The 22,442-nt window shown below is 58.8% G+C and overlaps 1 protein-coding gene across 6 annotated transcripts in view; it reads right to left on the bottom strand.

Annotated features, from left to right (window-relative positions):
* Positions 1-22,442, bottom strand: part of NFIC (nuclear factor I C) — a 130,853-nt gene that overhangs the window by 81,116 nt on the left and 27,295 nt on the right. For 4 of the 6 annotated variants that reach the window (XM_090027871.1, XM_090027876.1, XM_090027870.1 and 1 more), the window contains exons 2-3: positions 15,307-15,426; positions 10,703-11,234 (exon numbers count right to left, since the gene is read on the bottom strand). In XM_090027871.1, coding sequence (XP_089883997.1) covers positions 10,703-11,234; positions 15,307-15,426 — 652 coding nt within the window. The remainder of the gene's footprint in view (positions 1-10,702; positions 11,235-15,306; positions 15,427-22,442) is intronic. The other 2 variants (XM_090027874.1, XM_090027873.1) reach the window with 1 other exon arrangement.

Genomic DNA, 22,442 nt, shown 5'->3' with positions numbered 1-22,442 from the left:
CAAAAGACTCTGGGTCGGTGAGATCCTCCAGCAGCGGAGGTGTCAGAGCTTGGCGTAGCCCAGCTTGCTGTGAGGGCATCTGGAAACAGGGCTGGGCTGGATGGACAGACCAGATCTTCGCAGAAACACTGGTCTCATGCGGTCACTGGTCCAGTGATCGGTGACCTCCTATCAAGTTAACTCATGTCGCTGAATGTGGCACTCCTGGGAGTGCAGCTCACAGCACTCAAGGTTCCTCACAAACACACAGAGCAGGGCACTGCTTGAGGGAAGCTCACAGCACTACTAGTTGCTCACTAGCACGTGGGGCAGGCAGTGCTGGGCAGCGCTGGGGCCCTGTCTGGATTCCAGCGGGGCGTGGGAGGACTGGCTCCTGCCAGCCCCTGGCTCTCCCCAGCCCCAGCGGGGAGCTGCTGCTCACACCTCACTCTTGCTCCAGCTCCCGCCTGGCATCGCTACCTGCTCTGTGGTAGCCTGGCATTTCCGCTGCTCTCTCCCCACCTTTTATTTAGGGGAAGGGGTGGCAGGCAGGGATGGGGGAGGAGGGTCTCCCCCCAAACTGACTCGAGTCAGCAATAAGCAGCGCTAGAGGAATCTTTCTTTAATGCTCAGGAGGTCCCGGCACAATTGATCCGGGAGATTGATTACCATTATACTGCAATGCTTTTGACTTTCATTGGCGACCTCCCTGCCTCCCCTCCTCCCCCAGCGCTCCCAGCCCAGGGCTGCAGAGCGCGGCCCCCTCCCCCACTGCAGTGGAGCCAGCCCAGCCCTGCACCTGGGCTGTGCAGCCCTGGCACCTCCTAGAGACAGGTGGGTTTGGGTGGGGGGCCCCGGCATTACTGATGGGCCAGTGTGTGCTGGGAGCACTGGGAAGGAGCGGGGCTATGTGAGGGGACAGACAGGGCTGGAGGCATATGTGGGGGGGTGAAAGCTGGACCTGGCTGTAGGAGCTGGGGTCCTGGAGCCGGACAGCCAGAGCTCTGCTCCCACCACTGCAATGTACTGCCTCTGTCTCCCGCCCCTGGGAAGGGGCATCCTCGATCAAGCTAGCCGTAGCAGCGATGCCCTGGATGAGATGCCTTCCCCCCGCCCTGGCCTGCTGAGTGCCCTCGGTGAGGAGCAGCCCGCACTTAGGGCTAGGCAGCAAGGAGGAGGGGCTGTGCCATGCTTTGACTTGAACAGGGCTGCTGGGGGAAGCAGGAGCTCGCAGTGCTCAGCAGGGTGCTGAGGACCAGGCCAAAGGGGCAAGTGCAAAGAAGGGGCAGGTGCCCAAGGTCCCACCCATGCTTTCTGTTGTGGAACGGGCATGGGCTGGCTGCGCGCCACAGCTGGGATCAGCCCAGGGCCCAGCCCTGCCACCCCCGGAAATCCTATCTACACGGCGGCAGCCAGGCTGCAGTGGAAAGGGGAGGCTGGGACTGGGGGAAGGGGTCACTCACCGTGGAGGCACATCAGGGAGGTTGAGCAACGGGCCCAGAGCCCCAGGGCTGTTTTCTCCCTGTGCTCAGGAAAGGGCCAGAAGGCAGAGCACAGGCTTCCCCACGGCACACTCCCACCACCCAGCCCTGCTACCCCAGTCCTAGGCTCTCCAGCACCACAGCCCCGCCGGTGCCCCCAGGCTCAGCCCACAGCCACCTGCCATCCCAGCCCCGGGTCCCCACGATGGCTGCCAGCCACGTCTCCCTGTTCACACAGTCCCCGTGTCCACCCTGCATCGCCTGCCAGCTCAGTGCAGCCGGAGGAGCAGCACTTTCCCTGCACCCAGACACCAACAAGCTCCGGTAACTGGAGCTCCTTGATGTTGGGAGCAGAGCGGGGTGACGGAGAGGCTGGGACACCAGACTGCTACCGGCCCCATCCCCATCCCCATCCCCATCCCAGCCAGTGTCACTCAAAGAGGCTGAGCTCCTGTCTGAGGTGCTGTTTCCCAGTAGGGTGAATCTGCCTGAACCTTGCCCTCTAAGGTGGAGGCGCTCCCCCCAGATCCTGGGGCCCCTTCCCCTACTCGTGGCCATGCCTCCTCCTCTCCCCCTTCCACCTGATGCCATCTCAGGGAAGACCAGGCCTTCAGCCCAGAGGCTGCTCCAGCTCCCCCCCAAGTCAGGTTATGGGAGCCACCCCTTCCAAGTGGGCTTTGACCCCTGGCCTCCCACCCCCGCTATAAATCTCGGCACTGATGAACGCCTTAATGGCAGGTGCCCAGTGCTTATTAATTCCAGATGCCCTTGAAGGCAGCTCCATACTGGGGGCTTCCCCCGCCTCCCGCCCCTGCCTTTCCATTGACCACCTCAGCAGGAGGCATAAACCACAGAGACTCGCTCTCCTCGGCTGCCGAGGCCCCTGCAAGATAATGTGTAATAAAATCAATCCGCTCTGCAGAACGGCTTATTTATGGCATCGCTCCTGCACCAGGAGGAAGAGCCGGCACCTCTGTGGAGCGTCAGCTCTGGGACACATGGGGCAGTGCCTGTGCTTGTGGTGCCAGCCTGGTGGTGCCCAGGACTGATGGCAGCACCAGGACCCTCCCCCTTGTCTCTGCTGTCAAGGGAGGGGGCGGGGGATGGCAGGCTGTGCTGGGGTCCACCCGCGCGCTGCATGCGAGCCTGCAGTCAGCACCGTACCTAGACTCCTGGTGCCCTTGGGCAAACTTTTAGCTGTGGGCCCCCCTTTGCTAGAGAAAATGATAATAATAATTTAAAAATGACCATTTTTGGCCCCCTCTCTGTCTGGGCCGCAGGCGGCCGCTCGGTTCACCCATGCCTGTGTCCAGCCCTGCCTGCAGCCTTGCCTCTTCTCCAGTGCTGGGGCAGGGCCTGTGCTGAAAGGTGAACATGGAGCAGGAATCAGGGTTTCTCTGTCTCATTGGGGTCTACAGAGGTGCCTTTCCATGGGCTGAGGGAGGAACCAAAGGATCCACCATTTTGGTGGAAGGACTCTGGTGCCCAGGAAAGAGGAGTTTGGCACGGAAGTCTGGTTCAAGCCTATCTTTCTGCTTCCCTGCTCTGTGCCTCAGTGACTCTATCTGGAAAATGGGTACGGACAGCTGCGCTGCACATGTGAGGCTGCCCTGGGGCCTGTGTGGTGCTCTGGGGCTCTCCGATGAAAGAGGCATGGCAAGCACGTGGATAAGAGCTGCTGCAGAGCTAGGCTGGAGGAAAGGAACCCCCAATGGATATGGCTGCTCCCCAGACAGTGGTAGGGGGTGTGGGCGACAAGGAGCAGGGGCAAGCTGAGCTGTGTCTCTGTGTTACAGTGATGAAGGCGGCCTGGGTGCACATCCAGGGGGCTGCTGGGACTCCCCATAGCATTTAGACCATGTTGGCACCTGGGCACACAGAGGCTCCCACGGCGGGAGGCAGTGGGCACGGCCAGGGCTGAGGCAAGCACTCATCCCTGCGTCCAATCCCTCTCCCTGCACATCCTGAATCCCAACCCTGAAGCCCTGAGAAAGGCCCCGTCCAGAGTGGAGATACTGCTATGCTTCTGCCGGGGATGGGGCTGATCAAGGGGGACTAGGATCAGCACCGAGGCAGGGAGAGGTGCTGGGGAGGACAGTTTAAGGGGCACGGAGGATGGGAAGGCAGGGGCTGGGGAAGGGTGAGGGTGGCACTGGGGCAGCCGGCAGGAGGGCTGTGAGGGTGAAGGAGCCAGGATGGGTGGAACGGGCCATGGAGGTGCAGGCATCTGTGTCCTTCTTCCCATATCTCCCGCTCCTCAGTTTCCAGAGCAGCGGCTGGGAAATTGTGCTGACACCAGAGCACCAGAGAAGTGCTCGCGCTGCTCAGCCCGTTATCAGCAGGGCTGGGAGTGGGGGGCGGGGGGAGCCACTCAGACATGCTCCAGACTGATAAAGTGGGGAGGCAACAGAGGCTGCATCTTAACGAGGCTTCTCCTACCAGCACTGGCCTCAGTGCCCCAGGATCTGGGCTGGTCTCGACCCTTCGGCCCCAGCTGGCTTAGGGGGAAATGTCCTTCTCTCCCCATCCCAGGGCCCCGATTCTCCTGCTCTGGGTCCTGCACTGGGAGGCCTGGGGCCCTGGTCCCTCCCTGTGTGTGTGTGTGTGTGTGTGTGTGTGTGTGTGTGTGTGTGTGTGAGAGAGAGAGATTAGATGTGTGAACCTGGGCATGCACATGTGTGTGAGATAGCGCGTGTGACTCAATGGGCAAGAATGAGCGTGAAAGAGGAATGTGTGGGGGTGTGACAGAGACAGTCTGCTCCAGAGGGCGAGCGGGAATGTGCGCGAGTCTGTGTGTGCGACAGACAGTGGGACCGGGCGTGTATGCCAGACCGTGTGTGTCTGAGCATGGAGAGAGTGACTGCGGGTTGTGGGGCACAGGAAGTGGGAGAACGTGGGTAGCATTCGGGGGGAGGCTGTGGAGGATGGAGGCTCCGAGGAACTTGGTGACCTTTATGGGACATATACTTTATGGGACATTTCCTCCTGGGGGAGGGGGAGATCAATCTGGTTGAGTTCATGAAACAACAGGAGTTCAGGGCGCTCGCAGCCTCTCTCCACTCCCCTCCCCATTCAGCAGGGCTGCGCAGGGCCCCAGCGCTGGAATAACAGCACGGTGCACGGCTCAGGACTAAGAGCATCTGCAGGGGGGTGTCCCAGCATGGCTGCCGGTCAGGACTGAGGGGCACTGGCGGATGTGGGCGCATGCGCGAGGAGCCCGGGCCTTGGAGCAGCGGGGCTTTGTGTCCGGAGGGAGAGGTGCTGGCACATGTGAGGGTGAAGCCCAGGCTTGGGGTAGGGGGCGGGGGTGGCGCTGGAGCATTGCACAGTGCCTGCTCTCAGCATGCCTGACTCTACCGATTGGGTTTGATCCAAGGACAGGGATCTGGGGAGGTGTTACCAGAGGATCGAAACCCGCTGGCAGCCTGGCGCTGAGGAAGCCTGCAAGCCTCTCGCCCACGCTCCGACTGGCTCCAGCTTCCCGATCCAGCCTTGTGCTTTTACGAGCATAAAAATTTCAACGTCCCCTCAAAATAAACGGAGCAGATGAAAGCTGGCACCGCCCCGCCTGCTCCCCTGCCAGGTGGGGGCTGGGAACGACAGGACCACGGTGCAGGCAGCGAGGGGCCACGGAGGCAACGATCCCATGCTGGGAGGTGGGTCTGGAAAGAGACGGCCCCGTGGGCTGGGCGGTGGGAGCCCGGTGGGGCAGCTTGGCAATCTGGCTGATTTAGACAGGGCTAATCCTGCTCTGAGCAGGGGGTTGGACTAGTGACCTCCTGAGATCCCTTCCAGCCCATTTTTCCTGTGATCCTATGCCAGGACTGAGCTCCCAGATTACTAGCATGAAGGATTTGATACGGGTACAGAAGCTCTTGTGTTAAATGCCTCGCTAGCACACACACAGTGCCTGCTCCCCAGGACCGCCCCAGCCCCAGGGAGCTGATTTTCAGCTGATGGAGATTGCCAGGTTCAGGTCCATGCTCCCGTCAGAGCCCGAGTCCGATGCACACGCCTGATACCGAGCCCCCACGTGTGCAATGCTAGAACCTGCTCCCGGGGCTTCCCGGGGGGCACGGGAGAGAGCTGCCAGCAGCCGCACACGGGCCTCTTGCCTCACCTCCATGGCTGCACGGTGGGAAGGCTCTGCAGCCTGGGGCGGATTGACAGACTTACGGCTGCACAGAGCAGGGGCAGGAGCGAGAGCTGGAGAGCCCTGGGGCACAAGGGCCCCTTGCTCCCTGCACCTAGCCCCAAAGCACTCAACTGCCCACCTAGGCTGCCTGCCAGCGCCCGGAGCCCAAAGCCAGGATCCTGCATTCAGGGATGTACAAGGGCCCAGGCAGCAGATGGGGTCAGGACTCCTGAGTCTCTTTGAGCACAAACATTTTTTAGTGACTACAGCACAAAACAGGGTTCCCCCCCACCCATGGGTCTCGCTTCGGCTCTGCCCTGCCTTGCAGAGTGACCTTGCATGAGGGTCTCAGTGTTGTCAGGCCTCAGTTTCTCCTCCCATGACACCAGGCTAGTGACACGTGTGCATTGCAAAGCACATGCTGAGGCTCAGTTCATCAGCGCTCCGGGATCCTCTGTGGAGCCACAGGGCAGGAGGGCATGGGATTATTTTTTAGATCAAATGCCACATCCATTTAATCTCTGACCTGGCCTCTGTCAGGGGATTATATCCCTGCCTTTGAAGGGGAAAAGAGGTCGCAATGCAATAAAGAGTTCCCCTCGCCAGCTTCCAGGCTCCCAAGCATCCTCGCCTCCCTGCGGGCTCTGCTAGCTCAGATGCTGGGCTTCACAGGGCGAGATGGGGGCAGCCCCAGCGCTGCAGCCACTTCACACAGGTGGCTACTCCAGGGCGCTGGCCTGCCAACTACTCTGGGGCAGGGGTCCCGGGCTCTAGCCTGGATCACTGCCTGCGTAGGGGGCAGCCCCTGGGCTGGGCACTGTCTCCACGGTGGGAGAAGAGGGCCCCGGGCTTGGCATCCCCTGAAGTGGATGCACCCGGTGCCCATGCCATTTCAGACCGCGTGGGAATGCCCCGAATCCCGCTGCTCCAGAGACGTGCTGGAGGCCGCCCGGTCCGCCTTAAACGGGGGCGAGGAGCCACCTTAAGGGCTGCTCCTCTCCGCCTGGAGAAAGTGACAAGTTAAGAAGCCTTATCAGCTGAGTATTTACAGCCCAGGGTTTGTTACCAATTAGACAGATCAGGTGACTCCAAGGCTGCCTCCAGGACCCAGACGTCTGGGGTCAAGGTCGGGAGGCAGTGGGTGAGGAGGAGGACTCAGCCCAGCCGGCCACGCGCAGCCAGAAACCAGCGAGCCTGGGAGCCGCCAGTGCTCGGGGCTGGTGGACTGTCCCTGCCCGGCTGGCACCGGGACGCGGCGTGACGGCCTCTCCTCTCTCCTGCTGGGCCCGCAGCCCTTTGGCGCGGCCCTCTGCCACGGCAGCCGCTTTGCCAGCTCCGGTTCTGGCCACGCTCCTGCTCTCCTCCGACGGGGAGGGTAGACACGCGCACGTGCACAAACACGCTCCTGGGCGACGAGCCCGACTTGCTCTCTCCGGGAAGGCCCGGGCTGGCCTCGCGAGGCTGACCCCTGCTCCCAGTGGGGCCGGGCGGGCGGACTCGGACCCTGGGTCCCGCCTGCTGCCCAAGGCCTCTCCTACGCTGGTTTTGAGGTCCCCCCTGGAAATGCGGACGGGTCCTCCTGCCTCCGGCCCTTCTCGCCTCTCCTGTGCTTCTGCATTCGCGGCTGGTTCCCCCCATGCATCGCAGTCCCAGCTCCTCTCAGGCTGCAGGAGCTGATGCAAGAGAAGGAGCTGAATGCTGATGTCTAAGGGTCCCGGGAAATGGCTTGGGAGTCGCAGGCACCACCAAAGTGTGCCCAGTCTCAGAGCCAGGGGCATGGCCTGGCTCAGCACCCACCCCTGGGGTCGCTCTCGAAGGGCCTGGCTGTCACTCGAGCCAGCCTGACCTGCTGAGCCTAGAGCGTGCAGCGAGGGCCTGGAGGAGGTGCAGAGGCAGCTGCGATCCAGTTTCTGTCTCTGTGATCCAGTTTCCTGCATTTGTGGCACTTTCCCAGGGAAAGTCTGGGAGCAGCCTGGGGAGGGAAGGGGAATCCGTCCTGCCCTGCCCACCGCCCCCCACTGCCACGCAGTCCCATTCGCAGCAGGAGAACGCGGGGCCTGGGGCATGCCAAGCCCTTGCAGAGCAGAGCCAAAAATATGCGCTGCAGCCTCCCCGGTGCCACCCCATATCAACCGCCTGCACCGGCCAGGCCCGGCACATGGAGCACGCAATGCCACGCTCTGCTCTGTAACCACAAGGATAGTCTGAAAAGCCCTTCTGCACCCAAACCAGGACTCGAGACCAGCGAGGGGCTGCGGAGCAAGAGAACCACAGGGACGATCTGAGTCCTACAGCCTCAGCACAGACCCCACTGTGGATTAATCATGGCCCAGAGACCCTATGGACGCCACGAGAGCCTCCCTGAGGCTGCACTGCAGATCCCAGTGCCCCTCAGGTGTACGAGGGCTTCTCATACTCCCAATGGTGGCCCTGCCCTGCGCTAGCCTTGCTCCTTGTTGGCTTGCTTGTAGAAGCAGCAGCCCATCAGAGGAGAGGGCGAAGATTCGGGGTGGGAGAAATGACAGGGCAAATCGAACCTCCCTGTGGGGCAGAAACGTCTTCTTCAATTTCCCCGCTTCCATGTGATTTAGTCAGACCCCCTTCACTGGAGTTGCAGCCATTGAGGTGTCATTCTCTGTCCTTGGGCCAGGGAGCCAGGAGTGGCAGATGGAGAAGCAATGCTGAGCCTGGCCTCTCCCAGCCCCGTGGCAGTGAGGGGAGGATCCAGCAGCGCCGGGGCCTGCATGAGGAGGGAGGACTGCAGTGGAGGTGCCAGCTGCCCCTGGACCTGCTTGTTCTGATGTGCAAGTGTGACCCCCTGGTCCTGGTACCAGGTGCAGGGCATGCCCAAGCCACCCGCCTGGAGTGAAAGAAGTCTGGGCCAGCACCCACAGGGCCAGAGCTCTCTGCCTCGGGGAAGCAGGCTCCCTAAGGGAAACTGCAGTTATAATACCAGGAATCCCAGGGCGACTGGCTGAAACGCTCTGGCCTCAGGCTGAAAGAAACCTAACAGAGGACACCCTGGCCTGGAGCAGTTGGGGGACAGCACGCCTCTCCTGTGACACCCCCGTCCCTCCGCATGCTCTTTCAGCCCCCGTGCCAAGGGCCCACAGAGGAGCTCGAGCAGGGCTGCTGGAGATCCTGCTAATGCCGGAGCTGGAGGGAGACGGACGGCGTGTGCGTCAGGGTGATGTGGAGTGTGAATTACACAGGGCGGCGGTGAGCAAGATAATGTGAGACCTTTTATTGGACCAACAAATCATGTCTAGCACTCAAGCTTTCAGGCCAAAAAAGGCCCTTTCCTCCAAGAGCTACACCTGCAAGTCCCATCTTGGCCCAAAACTCATGCACTAGAAATGATTTGTTGGAGAGACGCAAGCCAGCGCGTTATCGCCCGGGGATGGGACCTGTCTGGATAAAATAAGAACTGACCTGATCTGCTACTTGAAACACTTTGGCTCTGGCTCCCTTCACATGTGGGAAGGCAGCATGGGCTAGTAGCATCTTTGCCACTGACCTGCTGCTTGACCTTGGGCACTTCACTTCCTCCCCTCCCCATGCCTCAGTTTCTCCTCCGGTCATCTTACTATGTACACTGTGAGCTCCTTGGGGCAGGCCCAATCTGTTATTTTGTTAAATCAGTCCAATCTGCCCACCTAGGTCAGACTCCCCTCTGTGCCAGTGCAGAGGGGCCCTGATCGCAGCGTGGATCTCCAGGAACCATGGGACTGCCAGTAGTAACAGCATTCGGAGCAGCAGTCACCCTCTCCTCACCCCTGCACATCCAGACTTGCTCCTGTTCCTGCTACATAGCCAGGAGACACAAAAAGCCAGGACCTGAGGCAGTGTCCACCCTGGTCCGGCTCCCTGGGGTGAGGCTGGCTTGTCCCCTGCAGGCTATCCTCCCGTCTACATTCAAACACCTACAGCATCCATTACTTCCTTGAGGAGAGTAGTCCACTACCCACAAAGCCCAGCCAGCCTGACCACCCCTGTCCTGGTTTCACCTGATCCCTGCTGGATCAGGGGACACAGAAGCCACAACTGCTTGGTAGTAGGGCTGGCCTGTCACCGTGCCACCCTTCCCCATCCGTGACCCCATGCAGGCACAGGGAGCACTGCCAGGCCCAGGTTGCCCGTTCCCTCCAGCACATTTCCCATGTGGCAATGCAGACGCCCTAGCACTGGGATGCCATGTCTGCTTGGCACTGCATCCAGGAGCCTGGGAAACATGGCAGCAATAGAAGCAGACCCTGCGGGGCGTGGGAGGGGGGCAGGAGTCTCACTGGTGGTTTGGGAACTAACTTGTCTGTGGGGCAGACTGCAGACGAGTTCTTTAAAGACCCAGTTTCCAGAGTCTCTCTATCTCTGAATACCCAAAGCAGCGCAACAACCAACATACTCCAGTGTGTCTCTAACACTCCCACACCCCACCCCACCCCACCATGGTGCTCCACAGGGTGCAAACACACACAGCCCCGGCACCCACGCACTCGGGGCAAAGTCGTCGGGGACAAACCCCACTGGCAGCCAGCATCTATTCCAGGTGGGCACAAGATGGCACCCTTGGGCTGAGGTTTTCTCTGTGCTAACATGGGGAGCAGGGGTCAGGACCCCATAAAGAGGAGGCATAGGAATTGCGGAGGAATTTGGCAGGGAACTGGGTGGGGGCACTGGTCCCAGGGGAGAGAATTTGATGCGTGCTGGGTTTGGCTATGCAGGTAAAAGGAAAAGGCTGGATGTTAGTGCACAGCTGGGGTGAGCTCAAGGGAGGGAAGAACCAGAACTAGATTCGTGGTCCTTTGGGATGGACTCTGAGAACAGCCAGGTGAGTTTATGTGCCCCATGGAAGAGACCATGGGTGCCGCACTGGGAAGAGCCTGAACTGGACCCCCATTTCCCCACACAGTGGGATCTGGATAGGTCCTCTGGCAACGTAAGAGGCAGAGCTGGATTTCAGTGCCCACCTGGAATGGACCTCTGCACCCATCCTCCTCCCCTCTCTGTCCAGATCTCCTCAGGAGAAAACCGCAGCACCAGCTCTCACGGGGTCTCAGACCACAAAGAAGACGCCACCAGGCCAGGCCAGGCCGTGCGCAGCACCTACCTCTCTCGCGGACAAAGTACGCCAGGTAGAGGTCGAGCTCCTTGACAGAGACACTGATGTGGTGGGGCTGGACGCACAGGATGGGGTTGGTGCACTGCGTGGACTTGACCAGGCGCTCCCCATCCGTGCTCTCCAGAGGGATCCCTTTGAAAAGGATGACCATGACCAGATCCAGGCGCCACACCTTGTCTGCCTGGCGCAGGCAGTCGATGCGGCGCATCTTGCCCTTCTGATCGGGGTTGGAGAGGACACAGCAGGAGGGCTTCTTGCCCGTGATGGAGAGCACAAAGTCCTCGCGACACTCGGGCCGGATGTCCTTGCGGAGCTTGGCCAGCAGCCGGGAGGCCCACTTCTGCTTGACCTCGGGCTTCTCATTGAGCAGCTCGTCCTTCACTGCCCTCTCCTCATCCTTTGTCATCCTCTTCTCGTGCTTCTTGAAGTACTTGCGCTTGCGGGCCTGCAGGTTGAACCACGTGTAGGCAAAGGCCCGGACATGGGGGAGCAGCGCCTCGATGAACGGGTGGAATTCATCCTGCGGGGAAAGCAGAGACGCACCATTAGGACAGACACAGCACGGGCCTGGCAGCACAGGCAGATGCCCAGAGCGCCCCGCATGTGACACTCTCATGGGGCCAATGGTCCAGTAGCAGCATAGCCTCCTGAGCAGAGCACAGCAAGGTGGGGAGGAAGGACTCCTGGCTCCTATGGCCAGACATGTAAAAGGACTGAGGTCCAGGGGTTACAGCTTAGGGGACCCAGGGCTGGGACTCGTGCATTGTCTCCCAACCCCGCGTAGGGAATGGGGTTTAGTGCTCAAAAAAAGGGTGGCTCCGGGTTCTGCTCCCACCCCAGAGCAGGCTAGAGGAGCCCAGGGTTTGGGGCACAACTCATAGGTGGGAAGTGGAGGTGGCCGCTGGGGATCCCCCCAGGAGTGTGATGTGAGCAGTTTGCTGAGCAAACAAGGGCCCGTGGGTCTGTTTAACAGACAAACCCAGCCTCTGCGGCCCAGCCAAACGTGCAGAGGGGCTGGTTGGGGTCAGGCAGTGCTACCGAGTACGTGCGCTTCCCTGGGGAGAAGGAGGCCTGCTCCCAGCTGCCCGCTCGCTCCCAAGGGCCTCTGCCTTCGCAGCAGCCTACAGCCTTGGGGGCTCAGGGGTGTGAAGCGCCTGGAGTCTGCCCTCCAGCCCCCGCCCCACTGCCGCAAAGGCACGGGAGGACACAGCCTTTGCAGCAGCTCCAGCACAAGTGGCTGGAGTTTGCTCATAAATCCTGCAGGCTGTAACTCTCCAGGCCGGCTTGGGCGTAATGGAGCTGATCGGGCCAGGGAGGGAGAGGCGTTACGTAACCTGTGCTGCGTCTGCAGTAACCTAACCCTCTCCCCTTCCCACCCACGCGCTAGAATCCATTCCCAACGGGCACAGGAATCCAGGCTGAGATTTCACGGAGGCTGTGCCAGGTGTAGAGCATCCCTTGATGCAACCTGTGTTGGTGCCAAGCGAGGAGAGGAGAGGAGCCACAGGCAGCTCCTCTCCCTCCCGAGAAAAGAGAGCAAAGCCCTGGCTGGGGGGTGCTGCATACTTCCAATAACCCCTCCTGGAGGGAAAGGCGGATTGGATTTCCGTGCTGGAGCGGAGTTGAACTCCTGGGCACTGCCGCTCGGTGCCTGTGCGCGAGGGCAGTGAAAGTGCGCAAGCTCAGGCGTCCCCATCCAAGCCCAAGGGTGCAGGGGAGCACCTGTGGTCACTCCTCTCCCAGGCCTCCGCACCGAGATGCTTGCCCAGGCACAGACAGGTGGCACGTTAATCAGCGGAGCTGTTTTGCTGCCTACTATGCAGGGAACGCCCCAAGTTTGCTCCAGTTCTGGCCCGTCTGGCCCCTGGCCATGGCACTGGCAAGCCGCTCAGGCTCTGACTGCCTTTTTCCACTTGGCGGGAACTTCCGATCGAGTCCATCCCAGAAAGAAAACATGGAAAGCATGTCTCTGCCCCCTCCTGTGTCTGATTTTCCCATTGCGGAAAATCCTGCCTTCCTGGCTGGGGGAAAGTACATGTGAGAGTGACTGGAAGAGATCAATAACTGTTAGGGCTCTTCACAACAGGGACAGGCTGTGGGATGACTCTATGGAGGCCTCCTGCCACTAAAAAAAACAGCCCAGCCAGGTTCCCAGCCGCCCTTGCGTGTGTGTGTGAAGGAAGGAAAAATCCCGGTTGATTTTGAACCAAGCAGAAACCCAAGAGCCAGTGGGTTCCTTGTGCCAGACCTCCCTGAAATGCTGGGCTCTTTCGTTGCTTTGAATATGGCTCGCATTAAAGATAATTGGGATTGCATCAGGAAAAAGGCCCGCATGCCAAGACCGCTCTGCAATGGCAGCAGTTGGGAAATGTTTTCCTTGAACGGGGCTGCAGTGCTGAATCTCCGCTCAGCACGCTCCCGTGGCAGGAGGTTGCAAACCACAGCTCAAGCTGCTCCTACTTACTCACATGGGGTCCAGATCCTGTCCTCCCTCCCCCCACTTGCCCCAGGTGTAAACTGGCACAGCCCGCCTGAAATCAGTGCAGCTACCTCTGGGTGAAGCCGGAGTCAGAGGAGAAACGGATCCATCCCCTGGAGCTATTAAGAAAACACCAGAACTGCGAGAAGCAGCACTTTTACCCAAGAATTTGGAAAACCACTTAGAAATGATTTTGCTTTGGAGTGTGGTTTTGCTCTGACAAATATATAAAAGCGGCCTCTTCTTTGGGGTGCTACCTGCCCACTGCGTGTTCTCAGGGTAAGGTTGGCTGACCCCCGACCACTAGCCAAGGCTTTGCTTGCTTTTGTTCTTCACGCCTGCAGGGACATCCCAATTCTGGGAGAAAGAGCTGGATCAGACCGTGGTCGGCAGGACTCGCCTGCTGTGTGCCAGGGAGTTGCACCCCAGCAGCCCCCTCAGTGGGAATAAGAAAGCAGAGGCGTCACCAAGAACAGGATTCAGAGGAAATGAGGTTGTCACGGAGGGTAGGAATTGGCCCGGGAGGCCTCTCATTATGGGGTGATGATGTGGGAGTAGGAAGGAGCCCAGCTTGGCTTTCGGAGCCCAGGCAGCATTTGCCAAGGGTTGGGGAAAAAAGCTACCACTGGCAATTTAGACTAAGAGCTCGATGTTTTAGAGGCAGGCCGAGCGCATCGGCTACGGGCCCGCAGAGGGACGACGAGAGGAGCGCGGGCTTTTCGCAGCTCCTTCTCAGCGTAGGGTTACACCCGAGCGGATGTCGTGCCAGCGGAAGGTGCTAGTTTGACAGCCCTGGGGAGCCAGCTCTGAGCTTATGCAAAGAACAGGTGCAAAACCAGCACCGCCATCACACCGCCTCCTGCCATGTGCTGCAGACACATGGTGAAGAGCGGAGCGAGGAAGGGGACCCAAGAGTCCCGCGTTCAGGCAGGCTGCTGTCAGCACTGCTCAGCTGGGCGGCTTCTCCTTTCCGCACAACTTGTGGACATGCTGAGCTGAATGGGCTGCCAGTCGGGGGCCCGGTGAGAGCCCACGGCACGCGTGCGCCCGGGGGAGGGGATTCCTGTTAGGGTCTGTCCCAGGCTGTGCGCACGTGCACAAGGTCAGCCAGCAGATTATTTCAGCGGTGTGACAGACAGGGAGCCCTTGCCCAGCCTGACCTTGGGGCAGACTCTGCTGTTCCCAGGCCGAGGAAACCCTGTCCCTGAATGACCCTGTGTAGCACCTACAGCTCCCAGCCCTGGCAGCCCCCCAGCCCTAGCACAGACCCTGCGATTCCCAGCCCCCAGGCCCCTACCCTGTCCCACTCTGCTGCAGACTCGCACTTTATACTTGCAACCCCCCGCCCAGACGAGTCCCCGTCCCCCTGAGGGGGACACAGGGTCACAAAACGCAACGGTCCTGAGTGAGAGAGAGCTGGAGCCCAAAGCCTGCCCCATCCCCAGGGTCAGGTGGGCACTAGCCAGACTGGCTGTCACGGCTGGGCACGTACGCTGGGTTTCAAAGAATCACCGGTGCTGGCTCTAATCCCGGTGATGCATGCAGGGCGGGAGGGAGAAGCGGGGCAGCAGCACAGCCAGGGGCCTCAGACAGCAAGGGAGCTGCTTACTTGGCCCCAGGCCTCTGGAGAGCTGCTGCCTTAGGTCAACTCCAGCACTCAGCTGGAGCACAACACAGGGAGTGGAAGGGATGGAGCGGCACAGGGGAGGACGGCCTTGATCGCCTATCAGCCTCCCCAGCACTGACAAGCTCCAGGCACCACCAGCAGCCCTCAGCAGGAGCTGCTAATTCACTGCAGCTGGGCAAGGGCTGGGCATGTGTCTTAAATCAGGGAAGAAGGTCAAGGAAAAGTAAGACAGGAGCTGAAAAAAGCAGCAGCTAGTTCCAAAAACAATACTTGGCCGGGGCTGGGGCCGGGGCCTCGGCTGGTTGATCTTTCACGGTGGCCAGTTATTCATGCAAGTCCTACAAATTGTTGCTGTGCCCCCCTCCCCCCCAACCAGCCCTGCCTTTCAGGCCCTTCTCCAGCCAAGCAGCCAGGTACCAGAACTGGCTGGGGGGGAGGCGGGCAGGGAGGCTGGGGGGCCAGCTTGCCCCCTCCAGTTGGGCTGACCTGCTCCCTGTAGAGTGTACAGCCCCATGGAGCAGCCGGTGTGCAGTGACCTCTTTGTTCCCAGTGATGCCCACGAGTCCTCGTGTGCGGCAGCCTGTCCAGGGGAGCCCACAGCACTTCCTGTAGGAGGGAACCCAGGGCACTGAGTTAGGGGAGGGGAATGGACCAGGAGCCTGGGGGCAAAGGGAGAGGGTGGGACGAGCAGTGAGCGTGCACCCAGTGGGCTACCTCCCGGGCATCTCTCTGCACGGAGCCGGTGGGGGCATCCCTGCTCTGCTCTTCCCTCCCTCTAGTGTTGCTGGCAGGGTCAAGAAGTTTCTGCATGTCCCTCCTCAGAGCCATCAGGGAAGGGGACATAGAGCCCTCCGAGGACAACTGGCACCATTCGCCAAGCCCTGGAGCAGAGGCTGTAGGGAGCAGGCCCAGGCTGGCCCTGAGGGGTGTGCATGGGGGTGGTGGGCAGAGGAGCTGGGGGCTCTGCTTCCCCTCTCCAGGGGAGGCAGAGATCCTTGCTCCCAGGTCTCTACGAGGGCTTGAAAGCACATTAATTTAGGGCTGGCAAGGGGCAGTCTTGGAGGCCAAGTCCCATAACTCACTACAGCAGTTGCACCAGCTCCTGCCATGATGGGCCCCAGGGGCCACTGGATGCCCGAGCAGCCTGGCCCATTTAGCCCTTTCCCCCATGAAAAACAATGGGAGAGAAGAATCCCTGCCCTGATCTGCAAACATAGCACGGAGCAGACAGACAGAGGCAAGTTTGGGGCTCAGCTTTCTTAGACACCCTGGGCCACACAGGCCGGGGTTGCGCCCACACTTTCCATCCCCTCCTTCTTGACCCAGAAGGGGCGGCCACAGTTGTGGTGATGCTGCAGGCAGCTGCCACCACTGTGATGGCAGTGGCACGTGGTCCCTGGGCACTGCCATTCTCGTGCCACCTCTGCATCGGCACCTGGGACTGGTGCCCTGCTCCCCCCGCCCCACAAGTATGCTACTACTCTGCAGCCCACTGCCCATCACCAGCACTGAGCACCACATGCACACAGCTGTGCCAACCCCGCTTATGCCAAGCTGCAGCCTCCTGCTGTTCCAGTCCCGGGCACCTTACATGCACAGAGCACAGCAGATACCCCTCAATGCTGACCCACCCCCTCCAGCTCCAGCCCTGGGTGTGCCTGCATACATCTACACACCAAGAAGAGCAGACACCAGCCCCACTCCTGGCCCCTTCTGATCAGACCGACTTTCTTTTTTAACATGAACAAACTCCCTGAAGGGGCTTTGCTGAGTCCCAGCAGACTCCAAAATGGAGAACCAGGTCTGCGGAGCTGACGGCTCCATTGCATCATCCTGCCCCATGATTATAATGACTATTTAAACTGCAGCAGTGTCCAGGATCCAGGCCCCAGTGGGCAAATACCCTGCAAAATGCAGAGCAGGCCTAGAAGGGCTCCCAGCCTAACTCTTCAGCCACGTTCCTGGGGCCGGTACAGATCAGCCCTTGTTCTAGCAGGAGGGCCCATAGTTTATTATTGAGTCCCTGGTCCAGTTTCCCTGGACTCTCTATTCCCAGGGCTTTGAGGAAACAGCCAAGCTATCTTCACATGTGACCTGTCAGGAGCAGAAGCCCCCCAAGCCCTGAAGGGCTGCGGCACTGATTTCAGCACTGGGATTAAGCGGGGATTGGAGACGAACTGAAAGCAGGGGCAGCTCCTGAAATCCGATCAGCCACTGCAACCACTTTCCCTCCCTGCCTGGATTATCTCTGCACAAAATTGCCACATACAGTTAATCTGCTTTAAAAGGGCCAGGCTGGGCAAGGGAACATAAATACAAGTGTTAGTAGGGGAGCAGCAAGTGACTGTCCGGGTCTGAAATTAGCTTTATATATAGTGGAGGGAGGACTGTCTGTGAGGGTTCGGGCCTGGAAATGCCCAGTGGAGAGTTACATTCCTGATGCAGAACAGGCTGAGGCTTGGGCTCTTCATGGAAGGGCAAAAGGGCAGAGAAAGCAGTGGCAGGAGGTCAGACTGATGGCCAGTGAGCATTAGGATGGATCCTCACCACTCAAGCATTGGAGGCAACATGGTCCCCAGGAAAGTCTACATCAGGCCAACCCATCGGTAACTGCATGTTATCATCTCCCCCAGCACTTCAGCGGTTCATCAGCATTAGCATCTGAGGGACCCGGGTTCTTGTAATAGAGCCAGTTTCTGATGAATGCAGGGTTGTGCCCCCCTCCCATCCTGAAATCCCTGTGCTCCACAACCAGCACTATAACGCATAGGGTTTCTTTAGTCCTTGCTCTATCACATTCGGCTTGTCACGCTTTTCTTGCCCTTTTAGTTGAACGCTTGCAACGAACAGGTATAAGGAGTCTGCAATTAAGCACTCGCCCTCCTCGTCATCACCACCGCTTCCTCGTTTTCTAGCACCTACTTTCCGAACAGTAATGACTGAGACATCCCATACTATTGCTATGCTCTTATTCTCTGCATCTGGCATATGGCTTTCTCCCATGCTTCCCAGAGCGTGCCCAGCACTCCCGACCTGACCGTGCTTGTCTTGATACTCATCTCCAGCCAGCTTGGTTCATCCATTTATAATATGACTGATCCTCTCTTGAGCCTGAGCACGTGCCCTGTTATTAGGACTCCTACTACTACTGTAGTACCAAGGAACCCCACTTACAGACACTGCCCTCAATGTGGTAGACACTGTATATGTAAAGAAGAAGAAGTGAGGCCCAGCCCCGGTCCACATCAATACTGCGGGATGGAAGGACAGAGGAAGGCTTGGGGTTACGCTGATGCGCAGGCAGGAGTGAAAGAAGTTCACTGTACAGAAGGCCAGAACATCTGGGTTCGATTCCTAACAGCAGCCTGCTGGAGGGGCTTGGGTCCTGCTCCGCACCCGCGTTGATCTCATGTGGAGACTGGAAGCTCCTTGGGGCAGAGGCTGTCTACACCTTGGCTGCGGCCTCTGGGTGCTACTATCACATAAGGGAGATGCCAGGAAGCAAAACACAGCCCTGCTGCCCTGAGCTGCCAAGAGCAAATGGCACAGAAACCTCGCCCCCCAGCCAAAATGTTCCTTCCTTCATTGTTTCCAGGATGGCCTGTCTGTAGAGCTGGCAGCTCCAGCCCAGCTCAGCTTGGCCAGCTGGTGCCACCCCCTCTGCCACCAGAGGAAGGCTTGGAGCCCAGCCTGCCTCACATCTGCTCTTCCAGCTATTTACTTGTCTCAATAACATCACAAGTTGTAGGTGGACAAACACTGATGCCTGGCCCCAGCCCAACAAACTGCACCCCTTACGATTTGATGGGTACGAGCTGAACTGGGGACAGCAGCCACCTGGACATCTTCAATAGCAGGCGCAGAGGCACAGACCCTCCCCCCCACCCACTTGGACTATAGGAGGATCACATCAGTTGGCAGTATAGGGTATATGACAGGCATATGACAGGCATTGAGTGACTCTGGCTTTCCTCCCGTAGAGGACGGTTGGTGTACACACCTCCGGACACCAGCCAGGTCATCACAGCATCAACTGCAGGAGGACGAGAGACGAGGTTTTGAAAAAGCAAGGGCCCCCCACTCGCCTCCAAGTCAGACCAGCCCTTTCCAGCGGCTCAGCAACGGTCTGGTTAACTTTCTCCTGTGTTGTTTTCATTTGCGCGGCTGCCTGCTGGAGCAGACGTGCTGCAATACCACAGCAAAGGCTGTTCTTGTGGCATTTCCGGCCAGGAATCTGGCAGGAGATCCTGTCCTTGGGAGATTTCCAGCCCGGTTGTGTGGACTCTGCAAGGTCTGGAGAAGCCTGCCAGCTTGTGGGGTCCTGCCTGAGCAGAGAGGGGGCCCTGTCCTCCTCTCCCAACATAGCTGCCATGTCACTGTGGCACAAGCCAGACCAGCCCGTCCATGTCACTCCTCCGTAGCCTTTTTGAACCAGGGGGCCCAGAACACGGCGCAGATGCACCGAAGCCTGAGCAGGAAGGGGAGCAATAGCCCCCACTCACAAGTGGAGAGCTGAGACATGAAAACCCATGTAAGATCAACACAGAGTCACTGGGGAAACCGGGATAAGACCTCAGGAGCACCTGGCCCCTAGTCCCAAGCAGGGCCGGTAAGCCAGACTGCCCCACCTGCCCAAAGCCACCCTCTCCCAGCTCCTAGCTCCCCCATGCTCATGGCAAACAAGGGGAGCAAACTACAACGGTGCTTCCCCTCCGCCCCGGCTACAGGGGGAGAGAGAAGGACTTCTGTGCCCCCGAATCCAGGGTCTTGGCTCTGTCCTGGGGTGGAGCCCTAGAAGCGGAGTTTGAGTTCAAAAGCAAGCTGGAACGAGCACGCAACCCCATGGCTCCAGGAGCAGAGGAAACCACTTTCCTCCCTGGGAAAATGGCTGAGATTTCCAACCTTTCCCCACCCTGTGCTGGGAATGAAACCGAGACATCTGGAAGCTTGTCATGAAAAATAAGGAGAGGCTGATTCTGCAGCCCCATTAGGGCCCCCGTGGGAGACCCAGGGCAAGTCCCTTCTCCAAGGAGCACGGAAGTATTTGTGCCAGGTGGAGCTGTGCCCAGCGGAGGCATCAAGACCATCCTAACCTGGCCGAGGCCTGTACAGACTACGGACCCAGGACTATGGAGGCGTATGCTTGGAGTGGGGTGAAGGAGGCACAGGTCCCTCCTCCGCTGCTTGCAGGTGAGGACTTGAGCCCGGGTCTCCCACTCCCCAGGTGCGCGCGCCGCACGCCCGGCTGCTCCGGGGTGGCTCCAGCTCTCTCCCTGGGACCGGACGTTCTGCCCCAGCCAGAGGAATCTTCCCCGGCGAGAGTTTCGCCAAAACCGCTTCATTTCCAGGAACGGTTTTAGTTTTGACAACCTGAATTTTCCAATGAAGCACTGTTTCATCCGGAAATTCCCGACCTGCTCGAGCAGGGAGTGCCAATCCCGGAGCGCGTCAGCTCTGCCGCCCGCGGTGCGAGTGTCCCCCACCTCTCCAGCCCCTGCCCCAGCCACTGGCCCTGGCAAGGCGTATTATGTCTTCAGAGCTGAGGAGAAGAGGAGGAGGCTGTTCCCACAGGGAGGCCCATAGTATGTGGAGAGACACCAGGGCAACCTAATGGTATCCTGGCCTGTGTGGAGACCACACAGGGTTTATTTTACTAAAGGATGCTTCGCCGCTCTGCCAGCCAACCGCACACCTCAAAAAATGCTGCTGGCCTTGGCGGCCTCCTCTTCCGCCCATCCCCGAAGCCGGAGCTCCAGAACCGGCCCAGAGAGACCGGTAAAGGGGGCTCCTTGGCCGAGGCCACGCTTTGCCGTCCCAGTCCTTGCAAGCTTCCAGTCTCCACTTCCAGGCCGCGCAATCCCTTTGGGAGCAGAGGATGGCACTTGGCAGGGAGCAGCCAGGTCTTGTGCCAACGGCAGAGGGCCGAGATCCAGCGGGGAGCTCTCTGGCTTGTTCTTTCACAGCCAGAGGCCCAGAGGGATGGCTTTGCATGTCGTGCTGGTTGCTGAGTGCTGGTCCCGCAGTGCTCCCCAAAGACCAGGACCCTTTATGGCCACCTGGTGTGAGAGCTGCATGTTGGGGGCCACACGTGTCTTCAGATTTGAGCTCGTCTTTTTACGCCGAACTGGGAGCTGAGCCCTGGCCTTGATCAAGGCACTGGAAAACCAGGCCCTGAATGCCTCCTCTTACCACAGGTACCCTGACCAGTTCCCCTGCAAGCTGGTTGTGCTGGGAGCCATGCTTTAGCCTGTGGTAAGCCTCTCATCACTGTTCACCATGGGAGGCTGGTTGAGTCCGAGGAGGTGAGCATCAAAGAAGCAAGAACAGCAATCTGGCCTGGATTTGAACCACTGAGTAGTAGTTATAGATCAGAATAACAGAATCACAGAAAATGAGGGTTGGAAGGGATCTCAGGAGGTCTGTTCCCAACTAGGTCATCCCAGCCAAGGCTTTGCTTAGCCAGGTCTTGAAAACCTCCGAGAATGGAGACTCCACCACCTCTCTGGGTATCCTGTTCCAGTGCTTCTCTACCCTGGTGAGAAAGTTTGTCCTAATAGCTAACCTAGTATCCTTAACCTGTATATCATACCTTTATATGGCAGCATTCACCCCCAGAGTTTGGTCTGGGGCTGTTATAAACCAGGAAATGCTGGGAGAGTAAACCCAGGGGCTGGGAAGCAGGAGACCCGAGTTGCTGCTGAGCTCTGAAACAGATTCACTCTGCAGTTTTCCCTGCTTTCCAGCCTCTGTTTTACACCACCTGATTTTTCCCCCTCCTTCATAAAATGCACCAATGTCCGCAGCCACCACATGCTCCCTGGTCTGGGTTCACCATGCATATTCCCAGTCCCAATCAGCTGCCTGCCTGTGCGTGACTGTGCCAGTTTGGGGGCCACGGCCTTCAGACAACAGGCCCAACCAGCTGGAATCCTGCATCGCCCTTGCCATAGCTCTCCAAGTCTGGCTGCACACACAAAGCCTCCGGTAGCCGTTACTCAACGGCACATAGATACGGCTTCTGGTAATGCGTTACTACAGAAAGCTTAGAAACCTGTTGCAAGCTAATACTAATGAGTTTAAAATCCTTACTTATAGGATGTTATAGCAACTGTTACACAGCACTTAGCACCTGAAATATGTACAGTCTTTCAAAGGCACGCTCTCTCTGCAACATATTAGAAACCATTTTACAATAATTGATCAAGAGGCGGAAATCCATTTCTACTCATCATTAGCTAATTATTAAGACGAGTCTGTTTATAATTGTAGCTACGCCTCTAGCACCTTTCATCTACAGCTCTCCAGGTGCCTTGCAATAATCCGGCCATGCAGCACTGCCGGGAATGCTCAGTTATACAGGGGAGACCGAGGACCAGAATTGGCAAGACGATGGAGGCCCGGACTACACAGCGGAGCTGTGAAGACATCCCAGGCATCCTGGCTTCCAAGTACTTGGGTCGCATTGCAGCTCTCATAAACACCAAACAAAAGAGCCTTCAAGAAAGGGACAAAGGCAGAGAGTGTTAGTTTAGGAGGAATCAATGCAAATGTGAAAGGGAAAATGATGAATTGCAGAATAAAATCTCCATCGTCCCCTTCCTCGCCTCTCACTTCCTCTTGCC

This window comes from Crocodylus siamensis, chromosome 14, assembly GCF_052110815.1.
Source record: "Crocodylus siamensis isolate JL-2025a chromosome 14, ASM5211081v1, whole genome shotgun sequence".
Taxonomy (NCBI): Eukaryota; Metazoa; Chordata; order Crocodylia; family Crocodylidae; genus Crocodylus; species Crocodylus siamensis.
Note: the sequence above shows the minus strand (reverse complement) of the source record. Positions and strands in the feature narration are given on the sequence as shown.